This window comes from Aricia agestis, chromosome 15 (genome assembly GCF_905147365.1).
Source record: "Aricia agestis chromosome 15, ilAriAges1.1, whole genome shotgun sequence".
NCBI lineage: Eukaryota > Metazoa > Arthropoda > Insecta > Lepidoptera > Lycaenidae > Aricia > Aricia agestis.
In genome coordinates this window covers 13,132,752-13,151,748 of record NC_056420.1, presented here as the reverse complement: position 1 = coordinate 13,151,748, position 18,997 = coordinate 13,132,752, and the positions used below count along the sequence as shown (strand labels likewise).

Below are 18,997 nucleotides of genomic sequence, written 5' to 3'. Positions count from 1 at the left end.
GCCGAATAATCTTAAATATGTGCGCAGCGTATAAAATGTTCACAGCAAGGCGCAGCGTCACATACTATCCGTGACGCACTTTTTAGCCCGTGGAAATAGAACCACGTCTGCGCTGCGCATCGTGTGCGTTACTGGCTTACTGCATATAATTGCATAGATTCTATTTCAACGGACTAAAAATTGCGTCACAGATAGTCTGTCGTCTGCACTGCGCTCAAGTGTTAACAAAAATTCGCTCTCAGCACTTTGAACCTTGTTTATTATCTTACATTCCCAGAAAGAATCCGACACTCCTGTTAGCAAGTACTCATAAAGGCGAGTGCACATTATAGACACTTGACGCATTCATGACTAATAAAACTTGAGACATAGATCGCTATGGTGTTGAATGCCTTCTTGATAAATAGTTAATGGTGTTACTGTCAGATGCCTGCCTTAAATATCAGTCAGAAAGAGGCATACGTGAATTTAGCCGTGCTTAGACGATATAAAAACCCGCGGGCTTTGTGATAAAATGCATTTTGCAAGAGATCCAGGGTATTCAGGCGAACTGCATAATAGAATATCGACAGAGACGTTAAATTTTTATTTACTTACTTATTAAAAAAAGTTAATATTTATGCTAATTGTGTTTTTTGTATGGGAGCCCCCGTAGGAGCCCCCTTAAATATTTACCTAATTTAAATTTAATTATTAATTATTAAAGTAAGTACAAATATGGATTTTGCTTCGATCACATATTATAACAATGACCGAAATGATTTTGTGAAAATTTCAAGCTGTATCCATTATTGATTACGAGCCAGCCAAAAAGGGCAAAAAGATCAGGTTTCTTGTATGGGAGCCCCCCTTAAATATTAAAACTTTATTTTGTTTTTATAGCGGCAACGGAAACTGTGAAAAATTGCTTTGTCATTGGCTCTTAATACGTATGCAAGGTTTCGAATTAATTAGACTATGCAGCAGATAAGTAGGTAAAAATTGTGCTCATAGATTCCGTTACATACATACACCCCAAGCTTAAAAACGTGTTAATAAACAGGGTCTGCTTGTCTTTGTCTGATATATTAGAAACTCACATGACAGACGGAGACAGTGGATTTATTAGCAGAGGTAATAGTCTACAAGTAATAATGACAAAATATTACATACTTAATAACAACAATATTAATAAAATAATCACATTAAGGTGTGTTTACTAGTGCATTATTTTGCAAGTAAGCTTCTTTTATGCAAACTTTTATTAAAACAATTTACGCAATGTAAAACGAACCTAATCACACAGGTCATAAGAAAAACATTTCGTTAACAATTATAACTTAAGTGTAAATTGTTTATCCCATAATAATTTGACACCTATAGGGCTGTTGCCTGTTTCATTTGTTATTAACACATAGAAGAGGGAGGTTGTTATTCCCTGGACCTGGAATACTTGTGATGCAGTGATCCTGAAACGTGCAAAAATGGTGTTGCCTACAGAAGAAATTATGCTACGAGGTAAGATTTCGAATTTTATTTCTTAAGTTAAAAATCGCCATGATTTTTAGGGTTCCGTACCTAGTACCTTTACCTACACCTACAGGGTAAAAACCGGCTCAGATTAAGACTTTGATAATTCCTGCAACTCCGTCTGTCTGTTTTTTTTTCTCGCAGAAGAATTCTTATTATTATGAAAACGCGCGAAACGCAGCATTATAATATATGCATAATTATGTCTATATTTTATTTAACTATATGTGAAACGTGTAAATAAAAATGAATTTTAAATTTTGTTGATCTCGAGTATGGCTGAACTCATATGGCTTCTGATAAAGTGCCGAATAGGCTTTTCACAACTTTTTTGACAGATTCTCCATATAGATAAGTAAGTACCTATCTTTCTTATCTGTTTTATGAATTACGAAGTACTTAGATAGTACAAGGTACATTTTATGTTATAGATCAGTCAAATAAGAAAATAATTAGTAAGAAGTAGTATATTTAAAACATTATAAACAGTATTCCCAAAAACACAAGATCATGACGTATAATTATTCCATTATAATTATTCCAAATTGGAACTACATACTGTACCTACTTAAGAAAATAATAATTTATCATAATATTTTATAGTAACTTATAATATATAGTAAGGTCAATGTGTCGAAGTCCGTCTGGGAGGTAAGTCCGTCTATAGGCAATAGCTTCCATATTTGATCGACTAGTTTCATATGGCTCAGTGGGTAAAACAATATTGCAGAGTTAGTTTGACCTAAGAAACAGACATGTCGCTACTAACTACCTTTTACGAAAAAAACGATCTGCCATTTTTTCCCGTTTTGAACTCGCAGTCGGAGTGTAAGTCTCTGCCAAAAAATGAAAATAAAGTAGGAATACGAAGGAACTTTTGGAGTTTCTTGGATTGCGTTAGTAACTTAGTGATCCTTTTACTTATTACTGATGTTCAATTCGTTAATATCGCTTTAATTTCGTTATTATCACGTGCATATGTCTAACCTAAAATTGCAATAGTTGGGAAGTCCGTCTAGTTTGCATAAGGAAAGGCCGTCATATGCCGGTCTTGCCTCGAATCAGATATTGTCAACCTTTTCAGATCTACATGTATTTATTGTTAATTTGCATTAAAAAATAGGACTGCTAGATCATAGCATTACCCAAATTTTACTGCACGAACTTTCCTTTTTAAAAAGTGGGCAGTGCACATGTGACTCCCCTGGTGTTACAGGTGTCCAAGGGTGACGGTAGTTCACTTATTGTCAGGGGATCCGTTTCTCGTCTGCCCCCTTTATCGTAAACAAAAAACTTGTAAAAGTAACTTCTTTTTCTAATGCCATAATTATTCGTTTCAGATTTAAACACGTCATGAAAAATCTTACCTCCCAGACCAACAACCCGTATAATTTTAATTGAGCGGCGAAAATAATGGTAAAAACGCGTAACTTTCGCGTGCATGGCCCCAATCTGCTTCGTGAACTAAAAAGTTATTCCAACTGACTAAATATTAATATTAAGGAATAAAAAATTGGGTAATAAGTAGACATATTATGAATAAACAATAATCAATTCAAAATTAAGTAGGGGAGTATGTTGAAAAATGTCTTATCCCATAAAATATAAATGATAATGAAGCAAAGTTGTTGATTTTGCCGGCACTAATTATTATAATTTTGAATTTGTAATTAACATTATTTTATGTGCATATTTAGTGTTTAATTTTTCAAAAAATGTTTGTAACCACTTAGACTTACGATATGCCGACTTGCCTTAAAATGTTATAAAATTAATTTTCTCTGGAATGCGAACCTTAATACCGACACCTTAAACACATATTTGAATGGCCGTTTTGCGGCTTCGCTAGAAACCGTTGCCATGCATATTACTTCGCAGGTTAGGGCTATATTGCTACTAGACGGACTTACCTCAAACTGTAAGGGAAGTCCGTCTACACGCCGAGTTTTAAAAAAATAGCATGTTAATAAAAAATACTGCAACTAAGACTATTTTTAGATCATTATAGGTCTAATTAATGTATAACCTATAATTTCCAATGACACAAGTTACTTTAAAAAGCGAATCTCAAGTCAATAAATTATGTTAAACTTTAATTTGAGAAAAGTATAAACTTCGACACATTGTACTATTAGCGGGGGTCGAGGTAGACGCGATTTCCGGCCAGCCTTTCTTCTATTTCCGATGTAGCGATGACCCAATAATTCCCCAATATTTTCCCGATTCTTCTTGTCTTGCTGTTTCTTCTAGGTAGGCTCGGAGCGGTCTCGTCGGCGGCCGGCCCGGCCCTTTATTTATACTAGGTTTAAAACAATAGGCCTGACCTGCGGTCCCGTTATCACCTCGCCCCCGCCAAACTTTCTTTATTTTTTATAAATATTTACACTATTTCGTACAAACATATTGCTATGTTACTAATTCTAAAGACTATTATACTATATTATTTACCTATTTCTATTACAATATTAAACGTAAACTATTAAAACTACGGAAAATTGGTAAAACAAAGTGACTAATCAAGCTATCTCTATCTATTACATGCTACTTTGTATATGTCTATCCTACTCTAACACGAAATTTACAAAGAACGATATAATTATGCTATTTTTACTATTAAAGCTATTTAAATTTAACAGAATTAGAAATAAAGACATAAAATCATACAAATTAACTAATAAAATGCGACTATTGACTATTGACTATTAAACTATTTGGTTTTGGGAATAAAAAACACATTATGAGATGGTTTATTTCCGTCTCACTCTTACATGAAACCTATGAATTAAATTAAAGTATTTTAAACCTATTACTATTATGAACAAACTACAAGTTAATATCTATATGTTCAACTATGTACTCTATATAATATTTTTACTGTCCTATCACAAATACTATAAATTGTCCTTGCACAAACTAAAACCTATATTATATTTTCGTCGTCTCGTACAAAATCTATAGCGAAAAAATTTACTTACGCAATGAAAATGCCAAATAACACGTGCATATTCAGTAAGTTAATTAATAATATGAATTATTTTTAACCTGCATTAATAATAATGTTGTGTAGGTATATTATTTAATCAAATAAAGTTAAGCTGATTGGTAGACAAAAGCACGCAGGCCCTCTCAAACAAACAATCTTTTGACTTTGAAGCTATGTATGTATTTGGAAGAGATATTAAGCAAGTTAAAAACTAAAAACTTTTGTTATCAATTTATCACTCAGGCTTATCATTGTCTCTTCGACTGTTACCCCTTTACGTAACCGCTTTAAAACCGATTGGAAAGGAATTTTAGGCTGCTAGGAAAGTTATTTGGTGTTTAAAACATACCATTCGGTAACTTTGCGGAAAATCTGCAATAATTTTAAATGAAAACCTTCTTTGTGTCGGCCAATAGTTCCGCAATATTCAGCGTCTTTGCGGGAATTTAAAAGGTCCTTTTACGTCAGTTACCGCTGTATACTATCATAATTACGATCTGCGAATGAAAAGCGAGGGATCGTCCTGTTTATAGCGCAGGTCGTGATCATCATCGCTTTGACAAGCCAGTGTAGGTCACGAACAGCTGCAATGGCTCTTTAGATTCGTAATCTGAATTGTAAAATTCAGAATATCTGCCCATACGATATAATGCGTTTCTAAATAATAATTTCCATATTTTTAACCATTGTTTTTAACCTTTTTTTGTGTGAACCGTTAGCTTCATATTTTGTAAAACGCTGTTAATGCAAAATCTAAAAAAAAAACAATACAAAGTGAAATTCTGACATTCTGTACGGCCTGATTTTGATGTAACTTTATCAGGAAGCCTATGACGCTTACCTATCGACACAGTATAGCAATATGCTATCGATTAGAGAAAGCATCTCCAAAAATGTTGCTCGATTATTTTTACTGGACTTCCAAAAAGGAGGTTTTATACTATGGTTGTGCAGTGGCGTTGCGTTCATTTGCTTCACGTGTTTTGGTTAGGTGAGATCTTTGGTTTTGGTACCAACAAACGATTATTTTATTTTCCATCCAAAGCACGCAACTTATGTTCTTTTATTAAAAAAAATAACGTCAGTTGTTGTTCAATTCAAATTAAGTCAAAGTTGCAATGACTTAACTGTCATTTCTTATGTTCTCAGAAGTCACAAGCGTTAGGAAATTAATTTATAATTACTGTAAATTAAGTTTTTCTTTCCCAAAAATATTACTTATGTATGTAACATACCTACCTCAGACGTTTCTGTAAAAACGAAGCAAGGTGGTCGTATGAAAAGGATGTGAAAAGGTAATTTTCATTCAAAATAAAACTTTACAAAATATATTATAAAGGGCATGGGTGTACCGAGGGGGAGGGCAGAGAGGGGCAGCTGCCCCCCCCCCCTGGATCATGTTGACGTCCCTACTAAGTATATTATCTAGTACTTTTATCTATAAAAATTAAAAATTAAGAAAACTATTTTTTGCCATTTATTTGCAATACAATATTTTTACAACTAAAAATTATTAATTTTTTATTCTTTATAAACACCTTGCTTATGAAAAATCTGATTTGCTCCCCCCTGGCCCAGGACCTGGGTAATTTGCCCCCCCCTGGCACCAGAACCTGGGTAATTTGCCTCCCCCTGGCCCAGAACCTGGGTACGTTCTGGGCCAGGAAAATTATAGAAGTTGAAGCTTTGTTTGTGTTTATTAGTTTGATATTGTTAGGAATTATATTATTTTAATCTAAAACTATGTTTAAAAAGTTATTGTACATTTACGAGGTCGGTTACAGAAATCACATAAATTGAGGAACCCTGAAACATGTAAACACCTTAATCTTTGACAAGGAACATAAAATACTAGAATTACGGTCTTTGACGCCAAGTGTTGAGGAACACAAACATTAATAATTTACTTTAAGTTGACAAGGAAACAAGCTTTTAAAATATCACACCCATTAGAAATAGGAGTTGAACTAAATATAAAAACAATCCTAAGAAATATTTAATAGTTCACTTGGCGTGACAGGCTGAGTTTCTTGTAACAGGGCCATTAATAATGTTATTTAATGGTAACCAAATGTGAGCCTCCTGGTCGACGCCAGGGAGAGCCGGGGGTGGCAGGGTCAATCTGACCTAGGCTCGAGATAGAGGCACATGTGTCTGATAACTGATTTGAATTGTAAAGCTGTACTTGTTAATAATTATTGAATGTACCTTTTCTGAATAATATATATATATCATTTGCATTTAACTTCAGTGTTTAATTAAAGTCTGTTTTCCCCACTACAGTTAGTAACAATATAATATGTAAAATATACATATTTATTTATTTATTTATAAATTTTTTATTTGCATTATAAACAATATAAAATAACAAAAAACAACATTAGGCAAGGAACATAGCAAATAGGCGGCCTTACCGCTTTTAGCGGTTTCTTCCAGGCAACCAAAATATGGTGGCAGAAAATAATGTGTAAGTGCTAAACTTAAACAAAGAAAAAAAAAATATCCTCATATATTTATAAAATATATATAGTAATATATTTATATATTTTATTATTTTTATATTATGTGTAATACATCACATTCAACACATATACATACACACACACATACATACATATATACACATACATATATATATATAAATATACATACATACATACATATATACATATATACATTAAAAACCTACATTATAAATAAAGGAACATTAAAATAATTTTACAAAAAACACCAAGAGCTTTACAAGGACTGAGCCTGATCTAGGTAGTGTGCTTTCAAACGTTTCTTAAAGATGTTAATTGATTCCGATTTTTTTATAAAATCGGGCAAGGAATTCCAGAGACGAATAGCGGAGATGGTGAAAGAAGAATCGTAGAATGAAGTATTGTGAGAAGGAAACGCAAGAGTCAGTTTGTTTGCAGAGCGAAGTATAGGATTGTCATGACCGAGGAAATTGAATTTTACTTTGAGGTAGTTAGGAGTAGAAGGACTAAAAAGGATGTTATACAGTAAGTGAAGCATGTGAGAGTTTCGACGCAACTTGATCGGGAGCCATTCGAGCTGAGATCGATAATTAGAAACATGGTCAAACTTTCGAAGGCCAAAAATAAAACGAATACATAAGTTTTGAAGGCGTTGAAGGGAAGAAAGAAGATTTTCATTTATGTCACAGTAGCAGACATCAGCGTAGTCGAGAATAGGGAAAAGTAAAGTAGTAGCAAGTTTTATTTTTGTTGCGATTGGCAAAAGGTTGCTCAGTCGTCTAAGGGAAGCAGTGGCAGCGTTCATCTTTTTGCGGAGTTGTTGGATCTGGATATTCCAAGAGAGAGTGCGGTCAAAATAGACTCCAAGATTACGCACTGCGGAGCCGTAGGAAATGGTAATCCCATCAAGGACAATATTGGGCAAGGTATTCCAGTCCACCTTCGCAATTAGCTGTCGGCTGCCAATGATTATACATTGTGTTTTGTTAGGATTTAGGACTAAGCCATAGGCATTGCTCCACCTCAAAATTTCATTCAAATCAGCATTTGTTTGAGCAATACCGTTGGATAGTAAGGGAAGTAGGACATGGATATAGTCGTCTATATCTGTAAGTCGTCAGCAAATAAATGATAGGAAGAGGAAATATGGCGAGAAATAGAATTAATGAAAATTGAAAACAAGAGAGGAGATAAGACACTGCCTTGAGGGACACCGGCGAAAATATCGCACCAAGTTGACGATGTGTTGTCAACTTTGATACGCTGCCGGCGTCCCTGAAGGAAACTACGGAACCAGTTGAGCACGATAGGAGATAGGTTGAGTGAGCTGAGAAGAAGTAATAGTATATCGTGATCTACGGAGTTGAAGGCATTGCTAAAGTCTAAGAGCGTGAGTATAGTTAAATGATGACTATCCATCCCCAGACGAATGTCATCTGTGATTTTCACCAGGGCTGTGGAGGTACTATGTCCGAAACGAAATCCAGATTGTAGCGGGTTTAATAAATTATGCAAGTTAAGGAAGGTCTGAAGTTGATGTTGTACAGAACGTTCTAAGATTTTAGAAAGGAAAGGTAGAATAGAGATCGGACGATAGTCAGAGAAACTTTTAGGACTCCGTTTTTTGGGGAGAGGAATTATATTAGCGTTTTTCCAGGAGGAGGGAAAGGAACCGGTAGAAAGTGAGTAATTGAGGATATGGACCAGGACCGGAGCTAAAATGTCTAACAAGGGAACAATCATGTTTCGACCTATGCAATCACTGCCCACAGCCCTGGATGTGATTGACATAACAGCTCTTTTAACTTCTGTAGTAGACAGCTCTCTGAAGGAGAAAGGAGCATTATCGGGAGAAGGTAAGGTGGTCAGATTGTGTAAGGTTTGAGCCTTTTTGTGAGCATCGAAGCTTCGTGGTGTATTAGCAAAATGGGAATTTAAGTGTTCTAGATTTAAATTAGAAGGAACCGATGCTTTTGCGTCCTTCCCAACACCCAACGATTTTAAAAATTTCCAAACTTTGGCCTGGTCAGCGTTATCTACAGAAGAATGAATATAGCGCCTTTGCGCATCCCTGCAAGCAGTGTTACAACGATTTCGCAGTTTATTGTAAAGTAACTTATCAGAATCTGATTTCGATTTTTTAAATTTAACTTTGGCTCTGTTTTTTCTATTAATTAGTGTTCTGATTTCTTCCGTTAGCCAGGGTGCAGGTAAGTGTTTGATTTTAATTGGTCGCAAGGGGGCGTGGTGGTCAAAGAGTTCAGTTATAATGTTATTGAAAATATTTACTTTGTTATCAATCGACTGGGCATTGAAAATCTCAGACCAATCTACATAGTTTGCATCCGCGCGAAGATGACCTAAATTCATATTTTTAAATGCTCTTTGCATAATAACCTTGGGTTTAGCTTTAGGTGTTCGCCATTTGTACGATAGAAAGATACAATCGTGATAGGAAAAACCTTCTGCTGGGTGCTGGCCATGCGTGTCAACAAGGTGAGGAGACGACACAATCATCAGGTCCAGGAGAGAGGGTGAGGAATGGGGATAGTGATGAGTGGCTTGTAAGGGAAGGATATTAAGGTTAAAAGAGTTTACTAGAGAAGTTACATAATATGGATAAGGATGAATAAAAATATACTGTTAAGTGTTTCCTATTAACTAAATAATAATGGAAAGTAACAAAGAGTTGTAAAATATTAAAAGTTTCATAAGTCCGAACAGATGTTGGCTGTACAACGTAAGACAATTCGTATTTTTTAAGCATCAAACAAATTACTTAAAGACCCGAAATTTATTGTTCATTTGTGATAACTTTTATCACTTTTAAGACAACGGTGACTATTGTTTTTGAGTTCGAATTGTGATAACGAAGGAAAGAGGAATGGAGGGATGAGAATGAGATGAAAAGGACCATAAAAGGACAATAACCCTGGAAGTTTTAGCAGTAATTTTCGTCAGTCAGTAGTCAGTCGGCTGCTACGAAGGCAAGTATTAGTGTTCTGTGTACGAAGGCGCATAGTTCTTGTAGTTTTGGCGTAGCAGTATGGTGGCGTAGTTACTATATTGTTGTATTTTTGGTTGTTTGGTGTTGGCGTACGCTGTAGTTTTGTGGTTTGGTGTAGTAGTGTAGTATAGCATACGTGGGAGAGCCATGCTTCGGTACGAATGGGCCGGCTCGACCGGAGAAATACCACGTTCGCACAGAAAACCGGCGTGAAACAGCGCTTGCGCTGTGTTTCGTCATGTGAGTAAGTTTACCGGAGGCCCAATCTCCTACCCTATTCCATTCCGTACCCTCCCCTATTCCTTTCCCTTCCTTACCCTCCCCTATTACCCTATTCCCTCTTAAAAGACCGGCAACGCACTTGCAGCTCTCCGATGCTGTCATTAGGTGACCCGTTTGCTTGTTTGCCCCCTTATTTCATTAAAAAAAAGCGGTGTAAAGTTGTAGTGTAGTATAGCAGTGTAATGTTGTACCTACGATGGTGTGAGACCATGGAGATGCTAAGGTTGGTCCGTCTACAAAAAAGGTACAAGTTGGAAGCCGGCTGCATGAAGCAGACGACGTGTCGTTTCGAGTTGCGGCACTTGACACTACTGGCTTCTATGTATGTATTTCCTATGGTATTTCTATGAAAAAGTGTCGCTAGCTTCGTGTCGCTAGCTGCGGAGGGTATTTCATAGAAATACATACAAACCAGTGGTGTCGCTGCGACATGTCGTCTGCGGTTGCTTCATGTCGCCCGCTGCCAACCGGCACCTTGATATTTATACTTATTGCAATTGGGGTATTTAAGTTGGAACTGTCTTGAAACTGTCGATAATCATAAAGGCACACTAGGCGACATGACGTCACATGTTCCATAATACTGAAGTTTACGTGTCGCGCATGGGCGTTTTCCTCATGAAGTTAATATACCTAGCGGAATAGAGCAACAATCTCGAGCTGTCAAACGAAACCGAAATTGGTTTCATCTGTGTGAAAAAATATGTGTACGTATACACTTACACAAGCATGATTGAACATGATTTCTATGAGATTAAATTGTCAACGTGCGGCACGTGCCGACTGGAGGTCAAAAAAAGATTGCTGCTGTCATGTATCACACGTCTCTTTTTACCCCGCAGTGTTACTGATAGTGACATCTCTCTTGCTCAGGCCTTTGTTTCTCTATTCCGCAAGGTATATTAACTTTATGGTTTTCACACGACACCACAAAATGCGGTGACGACTCTGCCATATATTTCTATGTACCGTTTATACATGCAACGACGCCGCACAGCACGACACACGAATTTCAGACGACAAATCGCTATGTGGTCAGATACTGCTATGTTGATACGCTTTTTTGCGGTAACGATTTGGCCATAGTAAAAGGAGGGAAGTATGTTATCTTCATAGAAAGGCACCGCGCGCGGCTTGTATGTGTGCGCCATAGTATCAATGCGTCGTCGCCACACAACAAAATCTCGGCCAGTTTTATAAGGCTGGTACCGCCGAGATTTAGTTGTGTGCCGTACGTGGCGACGCATTGATACTATTGCGCACACACACAAGCTACGCGCGGTGCCTTTGTATGAAGATAACTTACTTCCCCTCCTTTTTCCATGATTTGGCGACTGTTTAGATTCTAAACAGTCGCCAAATCGTTACCGCAAAAAAGCGTGAACGATTTGGCGTGAACTAAACTTTAGAACCTGTATGAACTTGCACACTATGGACCGTACGACACAATATTATGACAGTTGTCTGTAGAACTACTAAAGCGACTGCGGCATAGTAAAAGGAGGGGAAGTAAGTTATCTTCATACAAAGGCACCGCGCGCGGCTTGTATGTGTGCGCCATAGTATCAATGCGTCGCCACGTACGGCACACAACAAAATCTCGGCGGTACTAGCCTCTAAAACTGGCCGAGATTTTGTTGAAATGTTGTTGGGGATTGATGGGTTAAATTGTGTCGTGTCGTGGCTCGTGGGAAAATGCCGCCGAAACGTAGGGCGGTGTAGCTCATAGAATTTCATTTGACCGTGACGTGTCGGGACTCGGGTCGCTCCGATGCAGTGTAGTGTCGCCTAGTGTGGTCTTACATTAAACATGTCGCAGGGCAGTTCCTATGAACTTGACAAGGTTATAAATGAACGTGGCCAAAAAAGGAACTAACGCCGCCGAAAACCCCATTTTTGACATGTTTTCCTTTACCATTTATAGCCTTTTTTTTTACTTTTGGCACTGACACCGGGGGTGTACTTTGCCACATACAAAGGTCTTCTTCATAATCATTTTCATCAACGTTTTACTATATTAAATATCATCATGTCTAAAGTCTAGTCAGAGTCTAAGCAAAACTCAAAGCAGTCAAGGAGTCAAGTCGGTCAATTCAGTAAAGTGGTAGACGCTTTACTGAAACTTTCGACGGAGTTTTGGAGGGAAGGGGAGGGAATTTTACAAAATAGCACGTTTCTGGAAGTAGCAACATTTGCCTACACTTGTTCACGATAACGAATATCTAATGGTTAATATTCTACCAATATTATACATTAAAAACTCAGATAACACAATTTTAGGAAAATAATACAAAAACACAACATCCCCTTAGATAAAGTATCTTTCGTTAAAAACGATGATGAAAATCGTTATTAAAATAATATAATATGCGGTTTGACATAAGTCATCGCTAAATGACATTTCGCTTTCGAAGACTAATGTCAAATCCCATACATTTTGATAACGAATTTCGTCATCGTTTTTAGCGAAAGGGACTTTGGCTACGGCCAGCCCCAGCACTCTTTCACGTTCCCGGCAAAACTCCTCTTCGTCTTTTACTGCAAACCATTGCTTTTTGCAACATTCTGCCAGTGTCAAGTTTATCTTTTCACTAGCGTTATTGATTAGCTATGTCTACACTATGCGCTTTCGTCTTCAATTTTCGTCATCTTCTTTCATTCAACTTTCGTTTTGGCGCATTCAATAATTGAATGCGTCAAGGAACGCAACGCCAATATTGTCATTTTCGAAGTTTTGGATACCTACAATCAGAGGGAATGCGTCGCGGCCATGCCTCACGTTCGTTGTTGACTGCGCTATAACGCATGCCTTTGACGAACAGTAAAAGGCACAGTGTGGACAAAGCTAATGGATAACTTTCGACATACGACCCAAAAATGGTAGGATTTTAAATCAATCAGCTGATATTTTAACGAAAATTTTTATAAGCAAGATATTGAATGTTATTAACAACTACCCACATTATTTTATTAGTATGTAATGTTATAGTCATGCAGCCGAATTTGATTGTGATTGTAAAATATAATTAACATAATATTTAAATTACTTAAAAGTATCAAATGTTTAAGTAAAGGTTTGTTTAAGTTATAAAAAATATTTCCTGTGAAAGTAAAATAAGTATGTACTTTGTATCTGAATATGTGGAGATAAGGTTATAAAATATTATTCATAGCTATAACACGCACAAGTTAAGTAGGCACCTCGTTTTAAAAAAACCGTATGAAAGAAGCTGCAAAATTAATTTCTGTGAGTTGTACTGTGTGATCACAAAATGATATTCATTAAGAAAATTGCTGTTGCCAGAGTCAGCCATTTTAATTTAAAAAAATGTTTAATGTATTACAACACAACCTACTGTCAGCATACTTACATTCATTTTCGTACGACCTCTCGATCTCACATAATGACGAGAAAGATAGCAGACGTGTTTTTCCTATTAACTTTATGGTTTTTCCATACCGAGCAATTAAAACGAAGCCGCTAACTTTGTTTTTTTTTTATGAAATAAGGGGGCAAACGAGCAAACGGGTCACCTGATGGAAAGCAACTTCCGTTGCCCATGGACACTCGCAGCATCAGAATTCAGAAGAGATATAGGTGCGTTGCCGGCCTTTTAAGAGGGAATAGGATAATAGGAGAGGGTAGGGATGGGAAGGGAAGGGAATAGGGGAGGGTAGGGAAGGGAATAGGGTAGGGGATTGGACCTCCGGTAAACTCACTCACTCGGTGAAACACAGCGCAAGCGCTGTTTCACACCGGTTTTCTGTGAGGACGTGGTATTTCTCCGGTCAAGAAACACTGTTAGTAATGTTATACTAACGGTGTTACACAACAATGTTAGTAACATTATAAATGCAAAAGTGTGTCTGTATGTCTGAATTACGTTCACGCCCAAACCGCTTAACTGATTTTGCTCGGTATGGAGATATTTGAGTCCCGGAAAGGACCTAGGAGACCTTTTATCTCGGAAAAATGTACGGTTCCCGCGCGATGAACTAATTTTGGCGCAACAGAGTTGCGGGCGTCATCTAGTTTCTACATACTAACCATTAGATGATCTGCTGATCGTTTCACATTGTAAAATCGTGTTATTGTTGTTTTCAGTGCCAAAGATGGAGTTTGAGGACGAATTAGAAGACCTGGTGGTGCTGCTGGACGTGGACAAGAACAAATATACGGACGAGTACGAGGTGTTGCAAGGTATTGTTTTTTATGTGGTCTGTAGTTTACATGGCTATCCTGTATGCTACTTTAACTATTTAGGGTGGGTTGCACCAACTTACTTTAACTATAACTGCGGGGCTAAAATGGTCACATTTAGCAATTCCTCTCAATCAATTCAGCAAATGAATTGTCAAAACTGTCAAACTGACAAATGTCAAATCAGTACAAAAATATAGAAATGAATTGCAAGCAGAGTTGCATTTTGCGATTTTAGAAAAATGAATCATATTATGATTCATATCATGATTCTTCAAAGCGACCATTTTAGCCCCACTGTAACTATAACTTTAACTACAACGCAAAATGTCAAATCTTTGGTTAAAGTTAGAAATGGACGCCATCAAGACGCCATATTTAACCATAACCATAGAGCTCGACAAGGCTTTAAATGCACGTGGTAAAAAAAGAAACTAACACGCTGCCATCATACAAAAACGCCATTTTTGACAGTTCTCCTTTACCGCAGCGCCCCCGCCCACATTCATTTAAAGCCTTGTCGAACTCAAGGCTATCGTCAAATATGGCATCAATTATTGACTAACCAAAGATTTGACATTTTGCATTGTAGTTAAAGTTAAAGTTATAGTTCAAGTTACAGTTATAGTTAAAGTAAGTTGGTGCAACCCACCCTTAATGTTTCAAAAAATATTCATGAAAATGATACACAATGAGTAAGCTTATAACTAGTTTTGTCTACCAACCTATATATTTTTAGATTTTTACGAATGATTTGTCAATAGAAGGATGATAATAAATAAATAAATAAAAAAATGAAAAAAAATAATAAAAAAATAAGGATGATATCATTTACAAATAATAATTGAGAATTATGCACAAATGAGTGTTCCTCATTCGTGCCAATAGACATAGTGATAAATAATTATATATCAATTATTATATCATAATACTTTTTGTAATTGTTACAGACCTAATAACTATAGAAGACGAAGGCATTATGGATATATCTTGTAAATTACAACAGAAAGACTTCGATGAGTATGTCAGCTCTCTTCAAAAAGATACAGCTATACTTCCACAGTCATTTTGTAGAATAAATCAAAATATTAAGCTGTTAAACAGATGTCGCCCTTTGACGATCCAGGTGGTAGATTGTAAGAAGTTTAAGATATTCTACAACGACAAACTGGCTGAGGATCTTAAGACAAGAGAAAATTTTAATGACAAGTTTAAAGAGATACTTTCTGAAAAGGATGATGATATAAGTGACGATGACACTATAGAACTAGATGTAGATATTGCTGATGAAGTTGATATGGAAGATTTGATAAGGTTCGACAATGTTCAAGAAAATGGAAGAGGAGATGAACAAATAAAATGTGTGAATAATGAAGATACCTCGATCTCTAAAGCTAAAGAAGTAAATTCAAATATAATGACTCAAACAAGGAAAGATAATTTTAGCCCTGATAATTCATTATTGTTCGACTCTCCTAAAATCGTCAGTCTATTCGATTCTACAGTCTGCGACAACAAATCCAATAAAAGAGAAAATCCAAAAAAACACAACATATTCAAGAGTAGTAAGCAAACTAAAAATAAAGATCGGTCACTAGATAAATCAAAGTATTCAATAAAAAAGAAAGATAAAAAGAAAAATAATCATACTAAATCAATACAGTTGAATATCGAAATGCAGAAAAAGATTGCAGATATGCTTGCAAAAGTAGAAGAACTTAAAAATAATTACTATAAAAAGTCTTCAAAGACGCCATTAGACTTCTCGAACAATACTGTACCATTGAATAATTCGAACGTTTGTCATAACCAAATGAATAACATAAATCTTTTACCAAATTATACACCCAGACCACAAATGTATGAATGGCATCAAGAAAATTATGTAAACATGCATCCATTAGCTACCATGCAAGTTGGTAGGTCGATATTCTATCATTCAAACCTTCCAATAGTAACAAGCCCCTACGCTCAAATACCATATTATTATAATAATATAAATAAAGCTTTTATGCAACCACCAAGACAATTTTCAAGTAACAACAATCTACACTTTGCACTTCAAAATAACAATTTTAAGAATTTTCCTGATCAGGCTACAACCAATTTTACTAAGCCAAGAAGTTTATCATCAATTAACTTCATGAAACCACACTTACAAAAATTGGCCAAAGCTAATGAGAATCCCAGAAGCGTTAAAATAAGGCCGATACATAATTATGGATTGTCCGCTAGCGTGAAGCAACAAGAAATTGGAAGAACAACGTTAAATGATACGACATCGCCACAGAATAGTTACCAAGGTAAAATTGTTCCCAATAAAATTATGAATGCCAAAAATACTCCTCATGAAACAAATTTAAAAAGCAACGGCGTAGTCACTAATAAACATCCGACAGTAGTTAAGATTCTCCAAAATGGAATAGCCCAAGATAATAAAGTGAAGCAACAAGAAATTGGAAGAACAACGATAAATGATACGACATCGCCACAGAATAGTTACCAAGGTAAAATTGTTCCCAATAAAATTATGAATGCCAAAAATATTCCTCATGAAACAAATTTAAAAAGCAACAGTGTAGTCACTAATAAACATCCAGCAGTAGTTAAGATCCTCCAAAATGCAATAGCCCAAGATAATAAACAAGTGAATAATGTACCAGAAACCAACATTAATAAGAATTTAGAAGTATGGACACTTCAACCTAACAAACATAGCGCTGTTTCGACAAGTTTCCATCCGGATGAAATTCAAGAATTCCGGCGGAAAATGTTTTTGTATGAAAATAATCAAGTACCTCAGCAAATACCTACCCTGCAAAATCGTCAAATAGTAGAACCTTTACAAGTGTTGCCAAAACCTCAAAATAGTTCGGAATATATAAATCATGTAAGTGCAGTACAAAACGTAACAGAACCCTGGCGGATTCCATTAGAAAAGAACACAGACAAAGAAGAAACTCAAAAAAAATTGCTACCACAAAGTGTAAAAATTGAAGCAAAATCTCAAAACAGTTCTCCAAAGCATAACGATAAGTTTGAGCAAGACACTCAAAAGATAATCGAAGAGCCAATAAAAAAAGAAGTCGCTAAAAAAGAAACTAAACCAACTATAGGAGAAGAAAAGGTAAAAACAACGCCGTCTTTTGTAAAAATACCAGCACACAGGCAAAGTCCGAAAAACACTATAATATCGCCATACCAAAGTCCTGTGCAATGCGTAAAGGTAGAAACACACCAAAGCTCACCAAAGATAGTTAATAAGCGGAAAATAGAAGAATATAGTAAGATAGAAATAAAAAAAAAAGAGGTTAACGTAAAACCAGCGCAACCTGCTAAACTAACACCAAATCCAACGGAATCGACTACAAAGAAAGCTGAAAATTCACCCAAGCAAAACACCACTTATGGAAGTCCTGCCTCTAGATCGCTATCAAAAGTTTCCAAGAAGGAATATTCACCACCAGTGCTGCCAATACCCACCTTTAAGAAAACATTTGAAATGTTAGCTAAATTGAATCTTATTAGTAAGTATAAATATAAAAGAAGTCGGAATAGTTTTAAATATGCGATGTTTGATCAGGACAAGATGTTGTCAAATAGAAGCATTACCAAAGATTTAATGTAGATAGATTTAATGATAAAATGTAATTTAGGAGCTCACACCGAGAAGCGACAAGGCGCAGCCATTTTACATTGAATATTATCATTAACTACACGATAATATAACGTTCAACTGCTGCACTCAGAGACAAACTGTAACTAAGGGTCAATTCAGACCGCAACGCGACGCGCAGATGCATTTCTAAATTGGTTTGGATTTGACAGATTTCAATTGCAATAGGACGTCTTGCAAATCTGTCAAATCCATATAAAAGAAATGCATCTAAGCTTTGCGTTGCGGTCATGATTGACCCTATCAAAATGAAGATTTTGACATAATATTATTCTACCTCATCTCTTTATTTAATTGCAGTTAAGTTACTAATATTCGTCTCTGAATGCGGGAGTCAGTAGAAGAGTGAGGGTCGCAACTCAGCTCGAAAATTCTCATTTCTCTGACGATGAAACTTGTATCTTCCTGGATATCGAATAAAGATCGCTTAGAATCTCTATTTTAGAAATGCATTCTCGGTGTGAACTTGCGTCTAGTTTGTAAGTTGTTATGTTTTTTGTTATATGTATATAAAGCTTTGAAGAAGGACTATAATAAGTTGTTATTAAAATATTGGCAAAGAACGCTGTAGTTTTTTATACGACCAGCAAATAGTTCATAAGTCCGGTTAATTTCAGTGTAAATGGCATAATGGCTTATACGTCATATTTTACTGCCGCACTTAGAAACGTCGTAAGGGTCAATTCAGACCTTAACGCTACGCGTAGATGCATTTCTATTTTTTTATGGATTTGACAGACTTCAACTGCGTGAGACGGCATGCAAGTCTGTCAATTTAATACAAATTTAGAAATGCATATTACGCGTCGCGTTGCGTTCATGATTGGCCCTAACAAAATGAAGATTTTGACATAAT

At 36.1% G+C, this 18,997-nt stretch overlaps 1 protein-coding gene across 6 annotated transcripts; it reads left to right on the top strand.

The window, feature by feature from the left end:
• Window positions 1-557: 557 nt before the first annotated feature.
• Window positions 558-18,215, top strand: LOC121734259 (bromodomain-containing protein DDB_G0280777-like). Of its 6 annotated transcripts, none has more exons than XM_042124749.1 (3): window positions 558-576; window positions 14,370-14,455; window positions 15,416-18,215. In XM_042124749.1, exon 3 carries the CDS (start codon window positions 15,445-15,447, stop codon window positions 18,091-18,093), a length of 2,649 nt encoding a protein of 882 aa, XP_041980683.1. In that variant the 5' UTR covers window positions 558-576; window positions 14,370-14,455; window positions 15,416-15,444; the 3' UTR covers window positions 18,094-18,215. The 6 variants fall into 6 exon arrangements, with proteins under 6 accessions (XP_041980683.1, XP_041980679.1, XP_041980684.1 ...); XM_042124745.1 differs by lacking the exon at window positions 558-576 and adding an exon at window positions 1,402-1,497 and having other exon boundaries at window positions 14,370-14,465; XM_042124750.1 differs by lacking the exon at window positions 558-576 and adding an exon at window positions 1,478-1,497.
• The last annotated feature ends 782 nt before the right edge of the window (window positions 18,216-18,997 follow it).